The sequence below is a fragment of the Muntiacus reevesi genome, chromosome 8 (assembly GCF_963930625.1).
Source record: "Muntiacus reevesi chromosome 8, mMunRee1.1, whole genome shotgun sequence".
NCBI classification, from domain to species: domain Eukaryota; kingdom Metazoa; phylum Chordata; class Mammalia; order Artiodactyla; family Cervidae; genus Muntiacus; species Muntiacus reevesi.
In genome coordinates, this window is record NC_089256.1 from 19989405 (window position 1) to 20014334 (window position 24930).

Sequence of the window (24930 nt, forward strand, 5' to 3'; positions counted from 1 at the left end):
CTTGATACAAAAGATTCCTATTCCTGAAGTAAACATCAGCAACCTGATGGTGAGGTTGCCATGAGTTGCCATGAGGTAACTCTTGCCCCATGAGTGGCTGAATGTCTTTCTCTAAGATCCACCAAGGTGAAGATCAGGAAAGAGCTTAAAAGAGAAAATGAATAGTTTCTGTGCAGCAGGAATGTTCTCTTGTCAGGTGGCTAAGCCTCCAGAAGAAAAGGTACAGTATTGGGCTAACACTTCATTGAAATACAATCATTTATGACATATGCATCTTTACCTGGTTTGTCCTTGGCTTTGCAAAAACAAGAGAACATCTCTTGGGATTGTCACCAAGTCACCTTCCTGGCCAGTAGCAGAGCAACCTCTCACCTTGGATGGGGAGACAGTTGCTGGAGGTTGTTGGTGTGGCATACAGGGTGTGTTTGATGTGTGCAGTGCCAAGTGTGAGCACAGTGGTTGTACTCTTGCTCAGGGTAAGGGTCCTCATTCTCCACCTCCCTGGGGGCTGGATGCAGGATCAGCACAGAGCCATCAATTCTTCAGCTCAGCAGTCACAACCTTATGTGCTACTTGTAATATATCTAGAAACAGTAAGCACTTTTTTTTCATAGACCAAGTATTTTTCCATAGAGGGGCAAGACCAGGTCCCCTCTACTTTGGGAGGCACTTAGGGAAACCTCAGAAGATGAGAGATTGAGTCAAAAACTGAATAACTCTTTGAGAGCAGAACCCTGGCACCCACACACAGCATGGTTGGAAATGATCCCCTCTGATCATGACACCTGGGCAGATCCGGTACCCACTCAGGTGGTGGTCCAGCCCCTGGCCGCAGCCCCTTCAGAGCATCTTCTCTGACACACACATGAATTTACGTCCCAATTGTTTTCTTCTCGAGGAAGGGCTATCTCTTTGAGGTAGAGCACAGCCCTCTCTGCGGAGGCGCATTGCCAGAGGGTATAAACATTGCCTTTTCTCCCTACAGCTGGTTTGAAGTTTTGGGGACACAAAGAGTGCTCTGGCTTTGTCAAGCTTGCCTAGGGAGATGAAACAGGCACCCTTTGCCATGTGCTTGAAGTCACTTTTCCCAAATTTTTTTCTTGTTTTTCTTTTTGAAAAGTGAGAGATTGAAAAGAGGAAAGAAAAAAAAAAATTACCATCAAATTGTAAAAAATAACTCATGAGTGGATCACAACCAGAAGTCTAAGCTGTAAGGGGTCCTGCCAGGCAGTGGAGGAGGGGGTGGTGCCGCTCAGGTCTGATTAGGATCGAGAACCCTAGAGAGGCTCAGCGTTCCCCATACTTGAAAAGTGATGAGCTGGCCTCCATGGTTCCATGGATGCTGGAAGACACTCAGCGGGACGCTCCTCATGACCCAGAAGTCAGCGTGATTGCCGTGTTCCCATCAGTCCCACTGCTCTCCCTCCCCCATCCGGCCAGGCCCATGGGTGACACAGAGCAGCAGGGTGGTTTTGTGTCACAGCTGAGGAACCCTGAGCTTATGCAACCCCAATCAGTTTTTTCCCAATTCAACAAATATTTATAGGATGCCTACTATGGGCCAGCTTCTTCTGTTTTAAGAACTGGGGACACAATGAACAGAACAAAGAGTTCTGCCCTAGTGGAGCTGACACTCCAATGGAGCAAGATAGGAGTAATGAACAGTTAACCATGGTAAATAAGTGAAGGATGGAGGCAGCTGAAGATGATAAAGAGATGGATAGAGAGGATAGAGGGCTTCCCTGGTGACTCAGTGGTAAAGAATCCGCCTGCAGTGCTGGAGACCTGGGTTCGATCCCTGGGTCAGGAAGATCCCCTGGAGAAGGAAATGGCAACCCACTCCAGTATTCTTGCCTGGAGAATCCCATGGACAGAGGAGCCTGGTGGGCTACAGTCCATGGAGTCATAAAGAGTCAGACACGACTTAAAGCTTAAGACTTTTAGGCCAATAAAGATGACCTCAGGGAGGCATTAGAGATGGGCAGAGATCCAGAGGAAAATGATCATTACTCTCAGTAATGGACAATGCACAGAGACCCCTTTAAGCTGGATCTCTTTGTAGATATTAATACCAGGCCTCATATACTACTACATATAAAATAGATAACTGATGAGAACCTACTGTATAGCACACTCTATTCAATGCTCTGTGGTGACCTAAATAGGAAGGAGATCCAAAAAAGAGGGAATGTATATATACATATAACTGATTCACTTTGCTATACAGCTGAAATTACCAGAGCATATAAAACAACTACACTCTAATAAATATTAAAAACAACAACAACAAAAGAAAACCAAGCCTCTACCTGAGAGATAGTGTGGACTTTTTGAAACAGTGCTTATGTGTCAAACTCATTTTAATGAGTGTTTTCCACTCATTTTAATGAGCATTTTCAAGGCAGTATTATTGAAAACAATCCATTCCAGAGACAGACATGGTGTGAAATTTTTTTATTTTTCCACAATTTGAGATAAATCTTTTTTTTTTTTTTAAGCAAATTTCTAAGTTTGGGGGAATATAGTAAGTTTTAACTTGATGAAAGATAGATCTTTAATTTTTTTCTTCCCAGAAAGTAACATTTCATTTCTTTGTATAAAAGAGCAGTCTGTGAGAGTGTGAGGATGCAAACAATAAGCTGTCAACACGGATTAAAGTCTGAAGCCACAGCAAGAATACAACAATTCGCATCCAGGGAGTCACCTACTGTCAGGACCAGCAGGCGGTCCTGGCGTGGTCCTTGACCTGCTCTGTAGATGCTCAGTGTTGCTGAATCTACGTAGGCAAATGGGCCTGCCTGGAAAATAAGTGGAAGGAAGGAATGATGGAAAAGAAGGAGAGAAGGAGTGAAGGAAGGAAGGAAGGGAGGAACGGAAGGACAGAGGGAGGGACAACAGGAAAGAAACTCCTGAACATGTTCCCAAATGGCAATGGCTGGCACCAGCCCAAGGTGGTGGCTTCAGGGGAGCCTGTAGAGACTATAAAGGGAGGGAAGGTATTTGTGCAGTCTGCTACCTGGGCAACTGAGCAGTCACCAGCATTTGACCAAGTTTTCTGGTCAATGCCTAACCTCTGACATGAGACCTAAGAGAGTCTGGAGCGGGGAATGTGTGTGTTGGGGGTTCTTTCTAAAGTGTACTATAAGAAGAAAATGGTTCATACTATTTAAGAGTATGGGTTCTGTTAGGATGAACCAAGAGGTAAATAATTTAAACTGAGAGGAAGGAAAAGAAAGATTTCAGCAGAGCACCATTTACTCTTGGACTTGTTTTCTCTGGGTGCAGAGGAGAGAGTTAGAGGAACAGATACTAAAATGCACAATTAGATACTGGTCATGGTGGTGACAGGACAGCTCCCTGAGGGTTGGCCCTCTCCTGCTCCAATATTCCTTCCTCCAGTGAGCTGGGGCCAACCGTGTGGGATTCCAGAGTGGGGGTCTGCAAACTTTTCCTATAAACAGTCAGATGGTGAACAGTTCCAGCTTTGCAGGCCGTACCATCTCTGTTGTAACTGCTCAACTCTGCTATCATGGCATGAAACATCCATAGACAAAATGCAAGCAGTGTGAATGATTGCCTTCCAATAAAACTCTATTTGTAAAAACAGCAGTGAGCTGGATTTGTCCTGTAGGTCACAGTTTGCTGACCCCTGGTCCAAACTGGAGAGCCAAGTATCATTGGAAGGTAGGGAGCAGAGCATGTGAGGGTGCTCAGAATACCTGGTCAGCCCCTCATGAATACTCAGACTCACTGCATCTTCTGTGTTCTTTCCCCACTGCCCTGCAGAGATCAGTCTTGGAATCCACTCTAGTTTATTAAATTGGGTTCTGGGTCCAGCCCTGGTGTTTGTAAACTCAAGCCTCCCTAGGAAGGAGGATTCAGCGGTCAGTAGGAGACAAGAGAAGCAGACATCGAAATAAAGGCAGACCACCTTTCTTTTTTATTTCGCTTAGACAAAATGCAAAGAGTGTCTCATTAAATTAAAAAATAAACCAAAAAGAAAACCAAAACAAATTGATTCCCCCCACCCCTTCACTGACGGTACTCATTCTAAGTAACAACAGAAGGAGGTCGAATCAGGGACCCAGTTTCTAATGGGAAAGAAAGATGTGCAAACATGACTAACGTTTCCCCGGCCCCCAAATCAAGGTTCCTTTTAAATTCACAAAGAGGGTTAATTTTTTTTCCTGTTTTTTTTTTTTTTTTTTTAATCTTGTGTGATAGAACTTCTGGTCAGAAGGTTGAATGAGTCCCCCATGCACTTTGTAGAAAATCAGTAAAAATGCAATAGCCCGTGAAGATCATAAAACTGGACTTCTTTCCCAAAAAATCAGATGCCCAGACAGATGGATCTCACACTCAGACAGAAAAAAAGCAGGAGAGTCTTTGCACTGTCTGTGGTTTTTTTTTTTTTTTTTCAGCATTTTCTCTCTCTCTCTCTTTTTTTTAATATATTTTGGCAATTTTCTTTCATTATAAATATTGGAATTCCGTAAAAAAAAGGTAGCTTTGATTGACTTTGTTAAACCGTATTTACAACCGCTGTCCAGTCATGCCGTTGGTTATACCAGGGTGTAGGATTTGGCATAGGGATTGTTGCCTTTCAAATGGCCCCGTGAGTCCAGCAGCGATTCCTGGGAGCTGCTCATCTTGGCTGCCTGTCCCAGCTCTGCCCCCTCGCGCTGAGGTAATGTGGCCACAGCCCCCTGCTGCCACTGCTGTCCCTCCCTCGTGGAGGCCGTGGAGGAGGCCGCCTCCATGGGGATGGGCTCAAGGACCGGGGGGCGTTTCAGGGTCCGACTTTTCTGGGGCTCCAAGCACGCCTGCCCTAAGCTCGGGTCCCTGCTTGTGCCTGGACCACTTCGGTTCAACAAGAAGTCCATTCGAAGGTATGGAGGCAAGTGGATGAGGTCACCTGGAAGGAAATGCAGAGGATTAGGTGGGCTCTTCAACTTGGTCTATAGATGCCTGGTTACCCTGTGCATATGTGATGGGCCACTCAGGGTTTGCAGGTGACTGTCACCACACCCTCCGGTTGCCTTTCCCAAGACTCTTGGTCAGAATTCCTACAAAGACATCATCCTCACCTCCCCCCACCCCTCACCAGACACAAGGAGAGCTGGCTTTAGCCATAAAAGTCATAGTTACACCAGAGAAACAGAGATCTCAAGATACTTTGAAAGAGAAACTTAGGCTAAAGGCAGCAGTGCACGCTGGGTATAAACAGTGACAGACCAAACCCTGGATACAGTGGGCAGTGCTCAGGAGAGTGAGGGGCTTGAGGAGGGAGGCAGGGCTGCTGAGCAAAACATGATGGCGTCTCAGCACCTCCATGGAATTATGTGACCTTGGCCGTCATTTAGCTACTGCTTTCTATGATTGCTTTTGGTGGAAATCCCAGAGCACATGGCCTCCTTACCGGGCGTTGCCTGCCTGCTAAAATGCTTGTGTCTTTCTGTTTCACTCAGTGCCATGTAGAGAGAGGAGAATAGCTTAGACTGAGTATCAGGGTTTCTACTTCCTTCTCAGGACCACTCACTTGGGCTTCTGTGGTGCCAGGGAAACAACCCTCTTCAAGAGAACCTGCTGCAGGGAGAATCCAACTTCTCCCCCACTCCCTAGACACTGAGGTCACCTTCTGGACTGCTCCCAGCACTGCCTGAGACCACAGGTTCCCTTCATGACTAATCCTGCCGATTTGGGGTTTCCCAGTGAGAGGATTGCTCAGGGCGTCCCCATTGCCTGGCTGCAGCTGAGACTCTCCCTGCCCACTTCCTCATTCCCCTTCTCCTCTCACAGGTGTCACACCTGCATCTGTGTGGACTCTCTTTGCCTGCTTCTGCTGTAACTGAGCAGGACCCTACGAGGCCTTCCTGCAATAGACCCTGGCCATATCCTCTGCCTGCCTCTTATTTGTAGAAAAACTTTAGCTTCCATGACCTTACCCAAATTCCAAAGAATAAATTTAGTCAGAGAAATAAAATGCAGAAACAATGAACAATAGTCAAGCAAGACAAAATAATAACAATTTAGTCAAAGTAAAGGACCTTCACTTCTCCCTCAAGGGCTATACATAATATTTTCAGCCATATCCTTTGAGTGGTTTTGCAGATTTGAAACCCCCATCAGGTAGAAGAGGTTAATTGTACACTGACCACAAGCACATAAATCCCTGACCAGTTAGAAGGTTGATGATGTTGACTTCCTGTGACCTCACCACCTACTACAGAAGAATGTCCATAAGCTAATTATGCATCCAAACTCTCTCCTCAGCATGTAGACCCTTCCTCTTTTTTCTGTTTAATCTCTGAGCAAAACCTGTGGTTTGGGGATTTGGTTCTTCGGGACACGAGTCCATCTTCTCCCCAGGTTTGCCAGCTTCCTCAATAAAGCTATCTTTTCTTTAGCCAACACCTGTCTCTTAGCATTGGATTCTTGAGCAGTGGGAAGCTGAACCTGAGCTTGGTATCACTGCTTCTTCTTTGTCTCTATTCTTTGCAAGAATGCCTCCTGAAATCCCTTGCATATCTAATCTGCATTGGCATCTGCTTCTTGGAAAATCTGAACTGGCACAGCTACCATCACCATCAACTACAGCAACTGTTCTTTGAAAGTTGGACTGTGCCTCTAATTGTCATGTTCCATGGTTTCTTTTTAGCACTTCTTATCACTTCTTCTTCCTTCTATAGAACCTACAACATCTCATGCAGTTGATCTTTCTGTTTTCAGAATTCTCAGCTTCCATGTCACTGCTCTCTCCCAGAGCTCTTCTTGGACCTCTGACTGACACTTGTCAATCCTTTCCTGGACCCTGTCCTCCATCCATCCTCAAGTACAGGGTTTCTCCAGTGGCCTGAGCTCAGTCCTCTCTTTGGGGCTCAGCCTTCATCTAATCTCATTATGAATAGCTCTCATATCCATCATTTCCATTTTGCTCTCTCTCTCGAGCCCTAGACTTGAATTTTAGATGCTTTGTTAGATATTTCCACATGACTGTCCATCATGAATTTTAAATGCCACAGTCTATAAACCCAGTTTATGAAGGCCAGCCCCTATTTCCAGACTCATTTCCAAAGGCCACTTTCTCCTTTGTGCCCAATCGTTTTAAATGTCATCCTCATCTTACCAGAAATTGATGCTTGAAACCTCAGATACTGACACCTCCTTCTTCAGGTTAATTCTACTTGAAATTAATTCTACTTCTATCTGTTGATTCATTTTTGGTCCCATCTTCTTGACCCTGGTTCAAGTCTTTAATACATCTTGTAGGTTTTCTAAATGCATGAGCCTGGTTTCAGCCCAGTCACCATACATGCTTTGCAAGCTACATCCTCCAGGTTTGAGCTGGACTGAAGCCTGGATCTGATCTGCTGGCAGTTTAGGAACAGTGTTCATTGTGTAGCCTAGTGCTTCCAGTTGTTCTCACTTTGAGAAGCAGACAGACAAGGGGTATTTGTGCAACACACTGGGATGAGTGCAATGGGCTCTCCCTGGCCACACTAGGGGTGAGAGGCTCACCTGTAACTCCTCCATGGCATACCTGGTGAACAACTCTGGTTAGAAAATGGCCTGGGGGCAGGCAGTCTTGGAGCCGAGAGACCAGGTGGGAGAAGGTACAGATGAGGGAGTCATGATGGTGGCTGAGCACCAAAGGGAAATGAGAGTGAATGAAATTGTGAAATGTGGAGCTCAAGGAGAGGGCTCTGGAAATGACCACAGGTGGGACAGGCGAAAAAGGAGGAAGAGTCAGGGATGACTCCCTTCCAGGTGTCAAGATTAGGAAACCTGGGCGGACAGCAGGACCATTCATTCATTGCAAAGAACTGTCTAGGAGAAAAATCACATTTTGGTGGGAAAAGATCGTGGGTTTTATTTCAGACTTGCTGAGTTTCATGTGGGTGGGGACACTGCAGGGGAGATCTTAGTAACATATCTAAGGCTTAAGTCATTCCTTAACTTTCTGAATCTAAAATAATTGGCAATTCTTGTTTCTTTTGCTTCAAAATATTCCCAGCTTCATGCCTTCCTCACCCAACCCCTTGGCAGGATTTTGGAGCCCCCTGTGTCCCGCAGGACTGCCGTGAGCTGGTTGTGGTGCTGACAAAGAAGTGAGTTAGTTAAGCCGCTTAGTCGTGTCCGACTCTTTGGGATCCCATGGACTGTAGCCCACCAGGCTCCTCCATCCATGGGATTCTCCAGGCAAGAATACTGGAGTGAGTTGCCATTTCCTTCTCCGACAAAGAAGTGAAGCTGTGTGCAATTAGACAGTGACTTAAACCCCAGAGGAGACTGGTGGGCTACAGTCCATAGAGTTGCAAAGAGTCAAACAAGACTGAGCAGACATTCACAACCCGCCCCCCACCCGCCCCCAACACCTGCACACGTAAATCCCAGAATCTTTGAAATTGAGGTTTACTCACTGAAAGAGAAAAACCATTTAAACAGCAGGGAGAGACTGCTCAATGGTTAGGAGAACTAGAAACAAAAGCAAGACAGGCTGAAAAATTACTGGAAAATTCATTTTGCACAGTATAAATGAGCATAAGGATTTTCAAAATGCTTTGGCTTTTCTTAAGATTTTTCCCCCCAGGATAAGAGACATGATGACCTTATTTGTGGGAAATTTTACCTAGTTGATTTCTGAGTCCTTGCATTACACTGTCATGTTATTTGGTATTTTTGAAGCAGGAATCCACTTAGCATTTTCCCATTGACTTTTTCAGGATCTTATGAAGTGACAGTGAGTAACTATACATGATCTCATTAATATTTTTAGCCTGTATTGAACTAAAACAGCCCCAGCGACACCTTGGTTTTGGCTCACTGAAGTCAAGGTACTTTTAATTCAGTGATAGCTTCATACAGTGAACTGGATCAAAGGAAAGTCCAATAATAAATTCTTGACAATAAATTGTCCACGACACTCTTAAAGAAAGAAATGATGTAATTTGGCACTCTTGTGAAATGGGTTTTGGTGACTTGATGTATCTGGACTTTGACTTAGAAAGATGGTGGCATGAATTTTACTGTTATAGACCCTAATGTTGAAGGTATATCTAGCTGTGTATCAGCTTTAGTCCTGAAAAATAAAACTACTTAATTAAGAAAAAAATAAAACCATATGTCCTTAGTGCCTTTTTTGATGGTGGTATTGAAAATTCTCTGTCTTCTTTTATGGTTGTGGATGTATTATTCACAATTCACAAAATAATTCACAATTATTTCTATTGTGGGCTAATTATTTGTAAACAAATATCACGAAAGCATCAATGTAGCTGTTGTTAAAAACATAAACTGGAACAATTCCTTTGTAGCATGAAGAATATTTTTTTTTACATGTGAATCAACATACTCTAATGAACTAATTTTGAAATTTTAATATACCCTATTTCCTGAAAGTGATCATCTGTCTTTATTCCAAGAATCCAATAAACACATTGGATTCAATTGGCTCTTTTTACATAACTAATATTATTTTAAAACAGTTTGTTCAAACGCTGAGAAATTGTGGAAGGCATTTACCTCCACGTTTCTTTTAAAATGTAGGTCAAGAGTGCCTTATGCTGTTTCTGTGACCCAACTGAATCTCGAGTGCTTGGCATATTTGCAGTGCGTTGTCACAGATTCAGGAATGGGTCTCCATCTCAGCAACTCCCCACTGAATGAACAGGCTTATTAAATCCCTAAAAAGTATTAGCATCTTAGTCCCAGCCGGATTGTGGGATGCTCATGAGCTTGATTATGTGGAACGAATGTGTCTGAAATCAAAAGACAAAGCCCTTGCTACCTGCCCCCTGCCTGCAGGGCTTCCCGCTTTAGATGGAGTGAACAAGGTAGCTGGAAAAGAATGGTGAGAACTGGAAATCCTTCATAAAGAAAACAGCTCAGCACCACGTCTTTATGTACAAGGGCTTCTGTGTTGGCTTCTTGCAGGCCTGCCAAGCATCTCTGAATAGTCAATATCTCTGAAAGATCCAGTTTTTCAGGCAAAAGCTTGATTAAGTTGTATGATGCTCTCATTAGCTCCTTTCAACAGTGTGTTTTCTGATTAGCACGTAAAGTAGCTCTTTCAACTGTGTGAATGCTGCAAATGAGCTCTCTTAATAATTCATGCACTGATGCGGAAGAAAGCACCACAGTGATCGTGGGGAGTGCTGTTTATTAAAGATGCTTTAGGGCCATTAAAATCCCACCCCTTGTGCTAGTCCCAGTTGTTTGGTGTTTACTCATTAGGCCATGTCCGACTCTTTTGTGACCCCCTGGACTATAGCTTGCCAAGCTCCTCTGACCATGGGATTTCCCAGGCAAGAATATCGGAGTGGGTTGCCATTCTCTTCTCCAGGGTCTAGTCCTAGCACCAATTAGGAAACTGATTCTCTAATTGTCCATCCATGTCTTAGGTTCTGCAGATGTCTATAGATGCATGGACAACCAAGCACTTAGAGAGAAGTAGAATGTGGAACTGTCCTGACAATCTAGACACACACAGCTGCTTTCCTTAATCCCTGGCTCTCCATCCACCTGTTTCACATGGGAGGAGCTAAATGATGTTTCTAATGGTGGTGATTAAAGGTGAAAGTCTGGATAACATGGTGCTCAGTTGCTCAGTCGTGTCCAACTCTTTGTGAGGGACTGTAGCCCACTCCTCTGTCTGTAGGGACTGTAGGCTCCTCTGTCCTCGGGATTCTCCAGGCAAGAATACTGGACTGGGTTGCCATTTCCTTCTCCAGGGGATCTTCCCCACCCAGAGATTTAATCTGCTTCTCTTATGTCTCCTGCATTGGCAGAGGGTTCTTTACCACTAGAGCTACCAACCAGCCAGGGATGGAATCCCGGTCTCCTGCATTGCTGGCAGATTCTTTACTGTTAGAGCCACCTGGAAAGCCCCGGATGACGCTCTGCATTTAATCTGATAGCCTTAAGTCTGGGCTCAGTTTTCTTATTCATAAAACAGGAATAAGAGCTGAATCCACTGTAGAGTGCTGGAAGGAGGATTTAATGAGATAATACAGGTGGAGGTTTTATTGTCAGATGTCTCCCTTCCCAGAGAGTCTGAAGTTACAGGTCTGGAAATCAGCCAGGTGAATGAATCGAGAACTCTTCTTTTACCTTAGTTTCTGTCTTTTGTGGGTTTATTAGTGTCCCCCCCCCCAAAGACAGGTCCATATGCCAACCCTCAGTGTTCAGGAATGTGACCCGATTTGGAGAAAGGATTTTGTTGCAATTCAGTAAAGGATCTTGAGATGAGATCACCTGAATTTAAGGTGGGCCCTAAATCCAACTACCTATCTGTGCACGCATGCTCAGTTGCTTCAGCCGTGGCTCCCTGGACTGTAGCCCACCAGGCTCCTCTGTCCATGGGATTTCCCAGGCAAGAATACTAGAGTGGGTTGCCATGCCTTCCTCCAGGGGAATCTTCCTGACTCAGGGATCAAACCTGCATCTCTTAGGTCTCCTGCACTGGCAGGTGGGTTCTTTACCACTAGCGGCCCCTGGGTAGCCCTAGTCCAAAAACATGTGTCCTTATAAAAAAAAAGAAAGTAGAGGAGAATCTGAGGCACAAAGAGGGGAGAAGGCAGAGGTTGGACTGATGGGACCATGAGCAGAGGAACACCGGGAGCCTCCAAAAGCCAGAAGAGACAAGGAACAGATTATTCCCTGAAATTCCTGAGGGAGTACAACCCCACTGACACCTTGATCTCAACCTTCTGGCCTCCAGAACTGTGAGAGAGTACGTCTGCCCTTCTGAGCTACCCAGCCTGCAGTGATTTGTTAGAGGTCACAGGTCCCAAACACAGAGGGTCTTCCCAGCTGGGATGGGCTGGGGGCCTCACAGGATGCCTCTCTGAACATTTCTGCCATGTGGGACAGGCTCTGCCCCTTCCACCAAAGGCAGGAGGAGCTTTCTCTTTAATGGTCAGTAACAGCAGTCAATATGCTTGTGGTTTCCACTGTCCCCAAGGTGTGCCTTTGGTGGGCTGTCCTGTCATCCATCCTCTATCTCTGCTGAGGCCAAGCCAGAGTCACTTGTCCCTGGTCTCCTGCTCCCTGGGGAAGCAGGGTCTATCCAGTGGGCACCCAAAGACCCCTGCTGCCCAGCCTGGGTTGGGGGAGATTCCAGGAAACCAGGGCCGTGGGGTTCATGTTCACTTCTTTGGTTATAACTTCCTCTCTTGGTTCTCCTCTGGCCACCTGTCCACTTTCTCACTCCCTCTTTCTTGCTTGGTTTTCGTTGCTTCCCAGGTGGGGAAGCCCATGGACAGAGGAGCCTACAAGTGGGCTATAGACCATGGGGTTGCAAAGACCATAGGTTGAACAAGACTAAAGCAACTTAGCACGCATGTGTTGCAACTTTCATCCAGAAAATAAAAGGCATGGGGGTGGGGAGTAGAGCCCAATGAGCACAGGTGGGAGGGGGTTAGGAGGTAGCTGAGTGCAGAGCAGGAACCAGGCTGACCGGCTTCCAGGGGAGGGGGAGAGAGAGAGACAGAAAGAGAGAGAGTGTCTGTGTATGTGTGTCTGTATGCATGTATGTGTGTCTGTGTGTCTCTGTGTGCATGCATGTATGTCTGTGTGTGCATGTGTATCTCTGTGTGTGCATGTGCATGTGTGACAAGAGGACAGAGATGGGAGGATATCAGAGCAGAAGCTGCATATTGAAAGGTGATGTTGCAGCTATAGGAGAAAAGGGCAGAGTCCAGTGGGAGCCCCATGAAGGCTGGAGGGAAGGACCCAGGGACCCCAGAGCTCCCTCCCTGCCCACTTTCCTTCTTCCTTCCCTCCCTGCTCTGCTCACCTGTCTGTCTGCAATTCCATCTCTTCTAGCACCTTCCCAATCACCTGATCCATGTGAGCTACTCCCCAAAACCCAGTGGGAACCCAAAGACGACCCTGGGGTCTGAGTCCTGCCTTCGCCCTGAGGGCTGTCTCCACCCACTGGCTTTCATGGGTTCTAATTGTACATCTGTGCTCCCTGGATGGTCATGCCCCGTGCTCTGCTCCTTAGGAGGATGATGGCCCTTGTGTCAGAGTCGTGGAGGGGGTAAGAGTCGGGAAGGAGGTGGGATGAGCGGGAAGAATGACCGAGCTGCCCAGCCAGCCTGGTCAACGTGGTGCTGAGATGGATGGGGCAGGGCGGGGGTGAGGTGGGAATGGGGAGGACAGGGTTGGGGGAGAGACAGAGACAGAGAGAAGCAGAGAGATGGGGAGAGAGAGACAGAGAGGTGGGGGCAGAGAGAGGGAGAGAGGCAGGGGGGAGGAGGTCAGAGGAACACGGCCATGGGGAAGCAGATGGATGTCACGGAGACATAGGACCCGGAGAGGTGACCGTGAGAGACACAGAGCTACATACAGAGAAGGGTCAAGGTCACTGAGTCACAGGCCAGTGGCAAAGGGATCTGGGTTATGACTGCAGCTGTGAGCCGGCCCTTGACCCTTGACAGTCCACCTGCCTGGGGGCCTCTGCGATACCTGGGCATTGAGCTGCACCCTTCACCCCTGCCCTCCCTGCCGCCAGAGCCCAGGCGCTGCACTGACTCATGCCCTGAAGGGTGAGAGGCGATTTAGCCATTATTTCCAAGTTATGCCTTGTTATTTGACATAACAGGCCATTTCTCATCCTCTCATCACTGCCCTCTGGGGACTGCCGGTGCCACTAACATCCCCAAAAGTTCAGGCTAAATAAGTCAGCATCCATTTCTCTCTCAGTGGTTAACTCTGCTCACTGGTGCCGGGACAACTCTTGGCCGTGGGCTGCACGCCAGCACAGACTTTCCTGGTGATCCCAACATCCATCAGCAGACGTGAGCTCAGAGAGTGTCATCCACCACCCCTGGGGCCTTCAGCCCTGCTCGGCCCCACCGTGCGAAAACTGCTGTGTTAAACTTGCCTCTTTTTAGCTGAAAACCAGGACATCATCCTCCTGCCCCTGCACCCACCGCAGCTGCCTATCAGGAAAGCAAAACCTCCTGAACCTTCTCTATCTGTTCAGACTCACATGCGATGTTTGAACGCACTTTAGCTTTGGAAGAAAATGGCAAAATCATTCCCGGCATAGAATGAGAATGCAGCAACTCAGGAACTCTGTAACGGACTTGTTCTCTGTGAAGCTGGCTGTGATGAGGGTTCTGGCCACTTGCCACACACAGCCTGGGAAAAGAAGTCTACAGTCGACAACAGTGGTTCTCAGCTGAGGGTCATTTTGCACTCCAGAGCACACAGAGCAATGCCTGAAGCTTTTGGGGGGTGTCTTGGTTGGTAAGGCAGCTGCTACTGGCTTCTAGACTAAGGCCAGAGATGCTCAGCATCCTGCCATGGCCAGGCTGGTCCCAGCCACAAAGCTTCACCCAACCCCAAATGTTAATGGCGCTGCTGTTGAGAAGCCCTAACTCAGATGGTCCGAGGTCTGAATTCCAAGTGGTCCTTATTTCACTTCAGTTTTATTTTGTGCTCAGTTGCTCAATTGTGTCTGACTCTGTGACCCCATGGAGTGTAGCTCGCCAGCTCCTCTGTCTATGGAATTCTCCAGGTAAGAATACTGGACTGGGTTGCCATTTCCTCCTCCAGGGGATCTTCCCAACGCAGGACCGAACCTGCCTCTCCTGCATCGTCTGCATTGGCAGGTGGATTCTTTACCACTGTGCCACCTGGGAAGCCCTAATTTTACTTTTAAAGCATTGGATTCAATCAGAATAAGGAACTGTAGTCCTCGGTCCCTCCTACTCCACAAGGAATTACAGCCTCAGTTTGTCATGGAGAAAAGTAAGGGATGGGCCTGATGGACTGGCAGTCAGAAGGTCTGTGTCCGACCTGCCCTGAAGAGGTGGGAGCTCAGAGCCATGGGCAGGTATGAGTGAGAGTGGGCTGAAATCCTGCCTTGAAATACTGCATCTGCTCAAGTAGTTCTGTGACCCCTGCGAGCTTTAAATCTTACCTATACAAGGGAGGGGCTTCCCAGGTGGCGACAGTGGTAAAGAACACACATGCCAATGCAGGAGACACAAGGGATGCGAGTTCAATCCCCGGATTGGGAAGATCCCCTGGAGGAGAGCATGACAGCTCACTCCAGTCTTCTTACCTGGAGAATCCCATCAACAGAGGAGCCTGGTGGGCTACAGTCCAGTGGGTCGCAAAGAGTGGACACGACTGAAGCAACTTAGCATTCATGCCTACAAAGAAAATGCGTCTGATCGTTTCTAATGAAAACCTTGAATCGTAAAAGAGTTTTTTATGCTCTGAACTATCTCATCTGTGACAACTGGTCAAGCACTTTTGAATTAGAAGTTTAGGGATAAAAAAGGGACAGATGAATGCATTTGGGGGAGCCTGGAACTCCAAGGCACGTTCCAATAACTTTCTTTTCCCTGCTGGACAATTCTTTATTCCTCAGCAAGTGTGAGAACATGTGCACGCTTTCACAAAAAAATCATGCAGAATGACAGTGACGCAAGGTCCCTGCGGGCTCCAGTCTCCTCTGGGGACACATAAAAAGGAACTTTCATCAAGCTTTAACAAGGTTTGATGTCTGTGCTTGGATGGAGCTGGAGATTGATGCAAAAGTAAGAAACCAAGGATGCTTACCTCGACTTCTGGCAATTTCACTTAAAAACCACACAGACTTGCAAGGACACTACAGCATCAAAGAGCTCCTTACAAAGGGGAGCGTGTAGCCTGCCCACACCCAAGCCCGACCAGATCTAACGCTTTTCCAGTTTAATATTAATGTTGCAGTGGTAATGAAAACTCGTAAACAAACCCCTCTTGGTAAATGAATCTGCACTCCCAAACAGCAACCAGGAACAACTCTAAATAAATAATGTGAACTGGATACCAGAGGTCCTGCCCGCAGATTCCGTTACCATTCTTGGCTTGTACCTGGGAGACTTCATGCATTTTTAAGGGCTCATCATTATTGTGATCCTCCTACTTGCTGGCGAACTTTTCAAAACTTCACTGAGGTATGAAGTGGAACTTTAAATTTGTCCATGCTCATGACTCTTCTGAAATAGAGTAGTTCTGGATAAAAAGCAGGATTGGAAAATTAGAGGATAGCTGAGCTGGGAACTCGCTGTTAGGGCATTCAGAGGCCCTAGTGGGGAAGGGTCCATGAGGGTCAAAGGCAGCTCCAGCTCCTACATGACCCCCTCAGGGACCCCCCACACTGGGGTGTATCCCTGGCTCTGAAAGCAGGACCAGTTGTGGAGTGGATGCCAGAAAATACAGGCTGGAGGAAAGAAGGGAGGCAGGGAGGTTGGGTGGGAAAGAGCAAGGCTACCTCTAGAAGGATGGAGGCCAGGGACCTCAAGCCTTGCGTGTGTGTATGTGTGTGTGTGTGCATGTGTGTGTGTGTGTGTGTGTGTGCATGTGTGTGTATGCACATGCGGGTACATGGCTACATGTGCAGACAACGACAGCTGGGAACAAGGCTAGCCTTTGCAGGGGATGTGACCTGAGCAGAGGCTGGCTGTCCTTCAGGTGGGAACCCTGCCTCTCACTCCACGCTCTTCTCTTCTGTTAAACAGACACACACTCAGGAAAGCACGAGGTATGGGATGAACGGATCCTAAAACTAAAATCCCCAAACTGCTTCGTGTAACTGGTTGCTCTGAGAGCCAGCAAGTTGGAGGCAGGCAATGGCTGTTTCCAAACAGAAAACTTCCACTGCATTCGTTGTGGCAGAGGAGTGGGGTCAGGGAGCCAGTCAGGGAGGTGCAGACATTCAAGGCTGGAGCCTTGGTGTCCAGCTGCGGAGATCAGAAGGGGTGTGGGGGTCCTGCCCGAGCTGCTGGCGGGGCCAGTCTGTATTAGGTTGCAAGTTTGAAACTTTAAATTGATATAAGTAGCTTCCTGCAGTGGCATCTCTTGACTGCACAGGATAAGCACCATGAATAAAGAAGCAGCAGGAATCCAAGAACGTCAGAAACTGGCTCCAGGTGCTACCTGAAACCAAAACTTGGTATCGTAACCGAAGTATAAGAGCCACCTTGACCAAGAGGAAAAGGTGCTGTTAAACTTTCCAGTTGCTTCTCGGAGAAATAGAGGGCTTGTTGGTTTTGTTTTTAAAGTGTAAGTGTGTGTTACTCACTCAGTCATGTCCAACTCTTTGAGACCCCATGGACTGTAGCCCACCAGGCTCCTCTGTCCATGGAATTTTCCAGGCAAGAATACTGGAGTGGGTAGCCATGCCCTCCTCCAGGGAACCTTCCTGACCCACCGATTGAACCCAGGTCTGCATTGCAGGGAGATTCTTTACCTTCTGAGCCACCAGGGAAGCCCTAAAGATGGAAATAGCCATGACTTTAAAAAAAAAAATATTTATTCATTTATTTGGCTGCACCAGGTCTTAGCTGCAGCATGTGGGATCTAGTTCCCTGACCAGGGATCAAACCTGGGCCCCCTGCATCGGGAGCTCAGAGTCTTAACCACTGGGCCAGCAGGGAAGTCCCAGCCATGACTTATTGAAGAAAATGGAAGTTACAAGACTTGCATTTGATTTGAAATATACAAGTCCTAAAAAGGCAGCAAATTAAAAATTCAGATGTGTTAAAATCTAAAACTGGATTTTGATACCTCCTTGGTAGCAGCTGTCCACATTTAGTCGGGAACTACCCCCATTGGTGGAAGAGAGTTTGTTTTGACTTAAGAGCAAGATTAGAAAATAAATCACTTTGTTTAAAGTTAGGCTGGAAGATGGAGCAGACTTAAATGTACTCTTTTATTTTACTATAGTTGTAATATTTGAACCAATTGGCCAATCTTTTCATCATCACAATCATCATATATTAATTCATTCAATAATATTTATTAAGCACCTACTATACACCAGGCAGTGATAGGAGTATATATTCAATGCATTAAGTCAGTTGAAAATATTTCTTGAACACTCTTTATGCTGTCAGATATCTTGGGCACTGGGGGGAAAATAAAGATAACTAAGATAACTAAGACATTTTTCCTATTTTCCTGCAGCCAAAATCTGCCCAAATTCATTTAACTTAGTCCTGATTTGCAAAGAACTTAAAAGCTTGGGATTATAAATGGAGAAAAAAAAAAAGCTCATCAAAAAAGAAGAACTGATGGCAAGAAAACAGATATCCAGAGACCTGGATGACTGATAAGCATTTAGAAACATGAGGGAACACAGGTAAAGACTTTGGTTTGAAAGACTTGTTCAAGGACCTGCTAATCTTGACAGTCTCCAGTCAGCAGGATACTACATTGTAACTGTGGGTTTTGTGCCCAGTGTTTAATTTAGTTCCATTATAAAGGAGATACAGGAAGGCTTCCAGAGGATGACATATTTTTCTAAAAGCATATCAAATGTTCAATAATTTTGGCATCTAGAGTGGACAACACAGTTTGTGGACATTAGAATTCAGGTGGATTTAAAAACTTATTCATATCTAAAGTTATAAAATCATTTTAGTCTAAATAGTATATTAAGGGACTTCCCTGGGAGTCCAGTGGTTAAGAATCCACCTTGCAATGCAGGGAATGTGGGTTTGATTCCTGGTCAGGGAACGAAGATCCCATGAACCGTGGAGCAACTAAGCCTGAGTACTCTAACTACTGAGCCTGAATGCCACAACTAGAGAGTCCATGGGCCTCAACAAAAGATCTCGCCTGATGTAAGGAAGATCCCACTTGCCACAACTGAGACCCAACACAGCCAAATAAATAAATAATTGATTAATTAATTTTAAAAATGAGATTAAAAAATAATACATAAATAGTGCATATATTAAGACAATAGCACCTTCCCTAGCTGTGATTTTTCAATTGTTCTGATGGATCCAGGCAACAATCTCATGAAAACCGTTAAAACATTTTTTAATATGAGTCAAAAAACACTGAACAACAAGTCATCAACATGACACAAACCTTTAACTATTTCAAGACCTGCACACAAACTTGGTGCTCCTCCAGGGGATTGCTGTATGCAAGGGGAAGTGTGGTGTGTGTCTCGGATGGGAGTGTGAAGTACTTAACTGCTGCTCAAGCTGTGTCGGACTCTTTGCAGCCCCAGAGACTCAGCCTGCCAGGCTACTCGAATACTGGAGTGGGGTGCCATTTCCTACTCCAGGGGATCTTCCTGACCCAGGGATTGAATCTACATCTCTTGCATCTCCTGCAGTGGCAGGCGGAATCTATGGCACTGCTTTACTTTTATCTGCCAAATATGGATGCCTTTTTCTTAACTTGCCTTACTAGAAATTACAGTGCAATATTAAGTAGAAGTGGGGAAAGCAGACATCTTCATCTTATTCCTGATCTTAGGGAAATAGTATTCAATTTTTCACCATTAAGTATGATGTTTGCTGTTTCACATAGATGCCCTTTCTCAAGTTGAAGGAATTATCTTTTATTCTTAGTCTGTGGAGTGTTCTTATTTTTTTGAGAAAAATGTTGGGTTTTGTCAAATGCTTTCTCTGCCTTGAATGATCATGTACCCCCACCCCCCAATTCTGTTAATATTAATGATTTTATATTGAACCATCCTTGAATTCCTGAGAAGTCCCACTTGGTCACAGTGTGTCATAGAACTGGGTGACATACAAATGAGGTGGATGCTCTCCAGGAATCAATGGCCAAGGAAGGAAAATAAACCAAAGGAGGAAGGAAGGGGTGGGGGGCAGCAACTCATCCTGACACCATCACTGGGGTCACCGTGGGAGCCTTAACAGCACGTCAACCAGGCAAGACCCCAAGACCCGAGTGACCACTACTGCTGCTGACACCTGCATCAGGCGACACACAGCTTACACAAAGCCCAGATAGTGGGCGTCTATGTCATTTCCATTTTACAGATGAGCCAACTGCAGCTCAGCAAGACTAAACAAGAGCCCAGAGGCTCACTTTTCTCCTCTCCTGTCTTCCTCAACCTCAAGCTGTACAGCCACAAAAAAGTCATGATATTTATCCTACACATGCTGCATCTGCCTTGCAAATAAATGCCAGCAACAAAAAGTCCTTTGGATAAAAACACCCACTGATAACAACATCTTCTCCCTGAGGAGGTAGACAGCACAGAAATAAATGAAGCCATCATTCTTGATAGTTGGCTGGTGTAGATCTTGACTCAGTTTGGGAGATTAGTTGCCAGATAGACAATCTTTATTTTTATGCATTTATAAAGCTCATTTCAGCCTGGCCTTCTGCTGAAAAGCCTAAAGGAATAGTGGTGATTTAAAGGGATATACATTTTTGAAATAGAACCTATATAGCAGTTCAGAAAATAGGAAAATGAGAAATAAAACTGGGTTCAACAAGAATGGATCAGCCAGCGCACAAAGTCAAATCTATAGACAGAAACTTCAGGGTGAAAAAGAAAAAAAGGATTTTTCAGATGAGAACTATAACCGGTTGCTGTGGTTTGGATGCAGTCTAAAGATGTGTTTTATTTGCTCTGTATGATGATTTGCACAAATCTGAGCAAACACTTGAAAACTGTGAGTCTCCATAGAAAACCAAAATATCTGTCTCTCCTCTTGAGAATCTCCTCTTACAGGCCCCCATTTCCACTCGGGATCAGTTGGCAGGAGCTTGCTGGAGTCTTTTTCCTCTACAGTCACTGAACTCTCGAGTTCTCCATGTCTCTCTCCCTCCCTTTGCTCAGCTCCTCACCCTCTTCACTCATTCACAGGATCTGCCAGGCCCTGCAGGCCTCAGGGTTTGCAGCTCCTACTCACTATACTGCTCAAGGCAGACACCAACATATTGCCAACCTGATACCAGCCATTCACTGTCACATTGGGCAACTCAGTGAAGCCAAGTTCCAGAGGCCGGCTCACTGGTAAGACTGCTCTCCTTCTGAAAGCCTCACCCCCAATTTTCAATACTTCTCAAGCAGTGGAGAGCTCCCTTCTTAGAACCTGAGCTCTCAGAGCTTTGTGGTCAATTGACCGACAGTATATGGCAGAAGTGCTGCGTCAGTTTCCAGGCCCAGGCTTAAGGAAATGGCCATTTCCACTGTCCATCTCTCAGACAGGAGGAAGCACAAGCCAGATCATGGAGAAACCTATGTTGGGAGGACATGGCCAGAACCCACCCTCCAGGTGAGCGACTGAACATATCTTCTCCATCCCAACTGGGCTTCCTCATGGACACGCCTAGAGCATGTGTCCCAACCAAGCTCTGACTCAGTTTCAGATTCATACATGAAATAAATGATCATTGTTGCTGTAAGCCTCTAGGCTTTGGGGGTGGTACATGATTCAGCAATCAATAAACAGAAGACCAGTCTAAACACCAAGAAGGCTTTCACAGTGGAAGAGTGTGTCTTGGGAAGACGGGCTTCCCCGACACTGGTCCAGGCGTGTCTCATCTCACCTGGCCGATGTGCCTTTGGAACTGCCATGTTCATCACTCGTCCTCCATCCTGAGGTTTGGGGGGAGAGGCAGTGAACCTACAGATCCCCGACTCCGAAGGGGTGCTGGAGGTCAGACTGTCTGTGTACTCATTTGTCCCTGCCGTCAACTGCTCGGACGATGTGTCTGAGATGAAGCACTCCGTGATGGTGAACTTGGCGTGCCTCAGCTGCTCTTCCATCTTGGCGTGCTCGTAGGCCCTGGCCAGTTCTTCATAAGTGGAGGAGGCACTTTCTGTGGAGACCATGCTGCTTCGCGCTCGATCTGTGCCACGAAAAAGAGAAAACAAGATGATGAGTCGTCACTGGGAGTCTGCACTGACCGCATGGTGATGGGGGCCTGTGGCTGGTTCTCCCCATCACCGGGCAGCCGGGCAGGAGTCCTGGGTCTTTATCTGAGGACTGCCTTTGTCACTGTGAGGCCACCTTCGTGAACCTCAGCCATGTGGCTTCAGGGTTTCAATTGACTTGCTGGAGGTACCTGTCCCCAGTATGCGACATTGCCTAGATCAGCAATACATCCCCCTGAAAACGTCTGCTTTTAGTTAAGACAGCTGGCTTGATTAGTTGCTCAGTCAAGTCTGACTCTTTGGGATCCCATGGACTATAGCCCACCAGGCTCCTCTGTCCATGGGATTCTCCAGACAAGAATACTGGAATGGGTTGCCATTTCCTCCTCCAGCGGATCTTCCCGACTCAGGGATCAAACCCATGTCTCCTGCATTGCAGGCGGATTCAAGACAGGTGGGAATGCAATATGCATGAACGGCAGAGCCCCCTTACTGCTCTGTAAGTCTTCTTGGACCACAGCGACACTTTCATTGTCAGGAATGATCTGAGCTCTGTATTCAGCTCCTGTGGCCTCCGTGGGGCAGGAATACAGGCCAATCCTTAGAAACGAACATGTAAGTGCATAGAATTGGTTACTAGGCACAATCACAGCTGAACCCTGGGGCACATCCTTTGTATTTGAGGCTCACCCTGTATGGGGACCGGAGACTGGCCAGAACCCTAAAAGGTACATCTTGGGTAAGAGGACTCTACAATTTAAACCCACTCAAAAGTTCTGAAGTCACCTCAATGGAACTCTGAGGTTCTTGTAAGAGAAATAACTGCCATAAAAATAAATTTACGTGGTGATGCTCCACCTCTGGAAGACTATTTTTGAAGTATATCATCCAGAACAAAAGAAAATGAGTATAAAAATTTCCTACAGCTATTAAGTTTAGATAGAATTTCTTTTCAAAATTTTAGATTGGAGGGAGGGTGGGCAACCCAGTGCTATTCTTAGGCTCTGTCTTCCCTCTAGGGTGAGGTCTTGGCAAATGGCACAGACAAGATGATCAAGCCCTGTTTCACTGTCAAATGGATCAGCCGTGTTCCCCATCCAGGGTGCTGTGACCTTGTCATGCAACTCCAAGTCCAGTCTGAATCCTGGAGATGGGAGTGGGCCACACACCCTCAAAGTATAATCAGGGTGATTGTAATCATGGGAGGACGTTTAGAAACTTCTGTGTTTCTCTCTGCAGGGCAGGAGTGAAGGGCAGAGGGAGCAGTGTGTCTGAGATTGGGATGCCTGCCACATAGATTCCTTTGGTTTTGCTTTGCAGACTTCACTGGACCCTAGATTTGGCCAATGAAGCATAGCTTCATCGGTACCTGTCAGGTCAGTGGTCCAGCGATTTGAAAGTGACCTTGAAAGGGCACAGGTAGAGCCCTGAAACTGAGTGTGGTCCTGCTCGTTCAGGGAAGAGGACGCACGCAGGCCTACCTGTGTCTTGTGAGGGGCTGACGCTGTAGCTGTCACTCTCCTTGTCCATTGAGCCTGTGGCCCTGGGCGTTGGCAGCCTCCAGTCGGTGGTGAGGGTGTGTGTTGAAACGGTGGGGTGGGGTCTGTTGAGGGTCCACTGGCTGGCGTACCGGTTCCTCGCCGTGGGCCCAGCCTTGGCATTTCTCCTGGTGGTGGGATCTGGGAAGAACCAGAACAAAGTCTATGTTTGTCTTTGGGAGGGTGGTTGGCTGTGATCAAGGTGTGGAGTGGGGTTCTCCCGATTCAGCTCTATGATCCACTCATGCTGCCTCCAGGAAGCTCTCCCTGATTGCCCTGTCTGGAGCACTGGTTTCCTTTCCCCTAGGGACTGAAGCACTCATGTGATAGTTAAGCACTTAAACAATCCCTGTTGAGAAAGAACATCAGATTTGGACTCAGGAGTTATGAATTTGAGTCTTGCTCTGGGCTCGTAATAGTTTCATGATACCCCTCATATCACTTAAACTTCCTAAGAATCACCACCTTCTGTAAAAGGGAAGAGTTGGGCCACGTATGCTCTAATGGGGCTTCCCTGCTACGGTATTACCTCGAGGTATTCTTACAGGTTGAACTCTGTTCCCTCAAAAAGATTCATATGCCCATATCCTGAGCCTGGAACCTCAGGTGGTGGTCGTATTTAGAAGTGGGGTCACTGCTTTTGTTATTAGCTCAGATGAGGCCAGACTGGAGTAGGGTGCCTTCTGGAGCTAACATAACTGGCGTCCTCACAAGACAAGGAGACAGACAAGGAGGAGAGGGTGATGGATCAAGGGCCACAGCTGGACTGTGGAGCGCGGAGACCACACCACACACTGGGAAGGGGCAAGGAAAGGTGCTTCCCTACCGGCTTCAGAGGGGGTGTGGCCTGCTGACACCTTGATTTTGGACTTGTTGCTAGCGGAACTGTGAGGACATAAATTCTGGTTCTTTAAAGCCACTAAAAAAAAAAAAAAAAAAAGCCAGGCAGTTTGTGACATGTTTTTAACTGCAGCTCTAGGAAAGCAAGCAGGGGTCTCCTATGTAGACTGCTGTCTAATATTAACTCACTGCCTCAAGTATGACTGTTGTTCATCAACTAAATTGCAATGCTCTAGAGCGGGGGAAGAGGGAAGATCCATTTTTGTCCAAGCACTCTCATATCCCTTTGTATATGGCAGCATCTCTTCAACCTGCTTGTCTGAACTCTAATGAAGACTTGAGTGACTCAATGTGGAGAACAAAGGGTTCATGCATGTTCGGATGTCCCGGCTCCGCCATCTTCAGAAACACAGAGATTTATGGACAAACAGGCTGAGGCCAGGTGGGTTTCATCATCTCTAAGTCTGGGAACAGAGGCAAGAGGTCAAGTGGGTAGACTGAGTTCTTAGCTCAACTCTTAGCTAAGAAAAAAAGATGGTCCAACAGCACAGAGTGTTGGACACTGGAATTCTGTGGAAAAGGGAGAGGCATGATCTTTCTGGGGCTCCATCCTGAAGGCAATATATGGTCCTTCTCCATTTTTGAATTCTCTGCTTTTCAAAGAGGAATTTTAGGCAGTTCTATTTCAAAACTGATCTGGCTACCTCTCTACACTGCCATCTGTGATGACTGCTTATCGCTAATGGAGCACTTACTAAATAACAAAAAACAGAGGGAGAACCTGTGGCCTGATGACATGGACTCATGATGCTCCTGAGCCTCCAAGTTTCTGCAGGACAGAGTAAGGGCGTTCATCCTGGAATCATCCAAAATTAACTGAGAGCCCGCCGTGATCCC

At 46.6% G+C, this 24930-nt stretch overlaps 1 protein-coding gene across 1 annotated transcript in view; it reads right to left on the reverse strand.

The window, feature by feature from the left end:
• Positions 1-4235: 4235 nt before the first annotated feature.
• The window catches only part of DSCAM (DS cell adhesion molecule), a 667745-nt gene continuing 647050 nt past the window's right edge, over positions 4236-24930 (reverse strand). The window contains exons 31-33 of the mRNA XM_065943286.1: positions 23137-23334; positions 21328-21630; positions 4236-4915 (exon numbers count right to left, since the gene is read on the reverse strand). Coding sequence (XP_065799358.1) covers positions 4563-4915; positions 21328-21630; positions 23137-23334 — 854 coding nt within the window. The 3' untranslated portion in view covers positions 4236-4562. The remainder of the gene's footprint in view (positions 4916-21327; positions 21631-23136; positions 23335-24930) is intronic.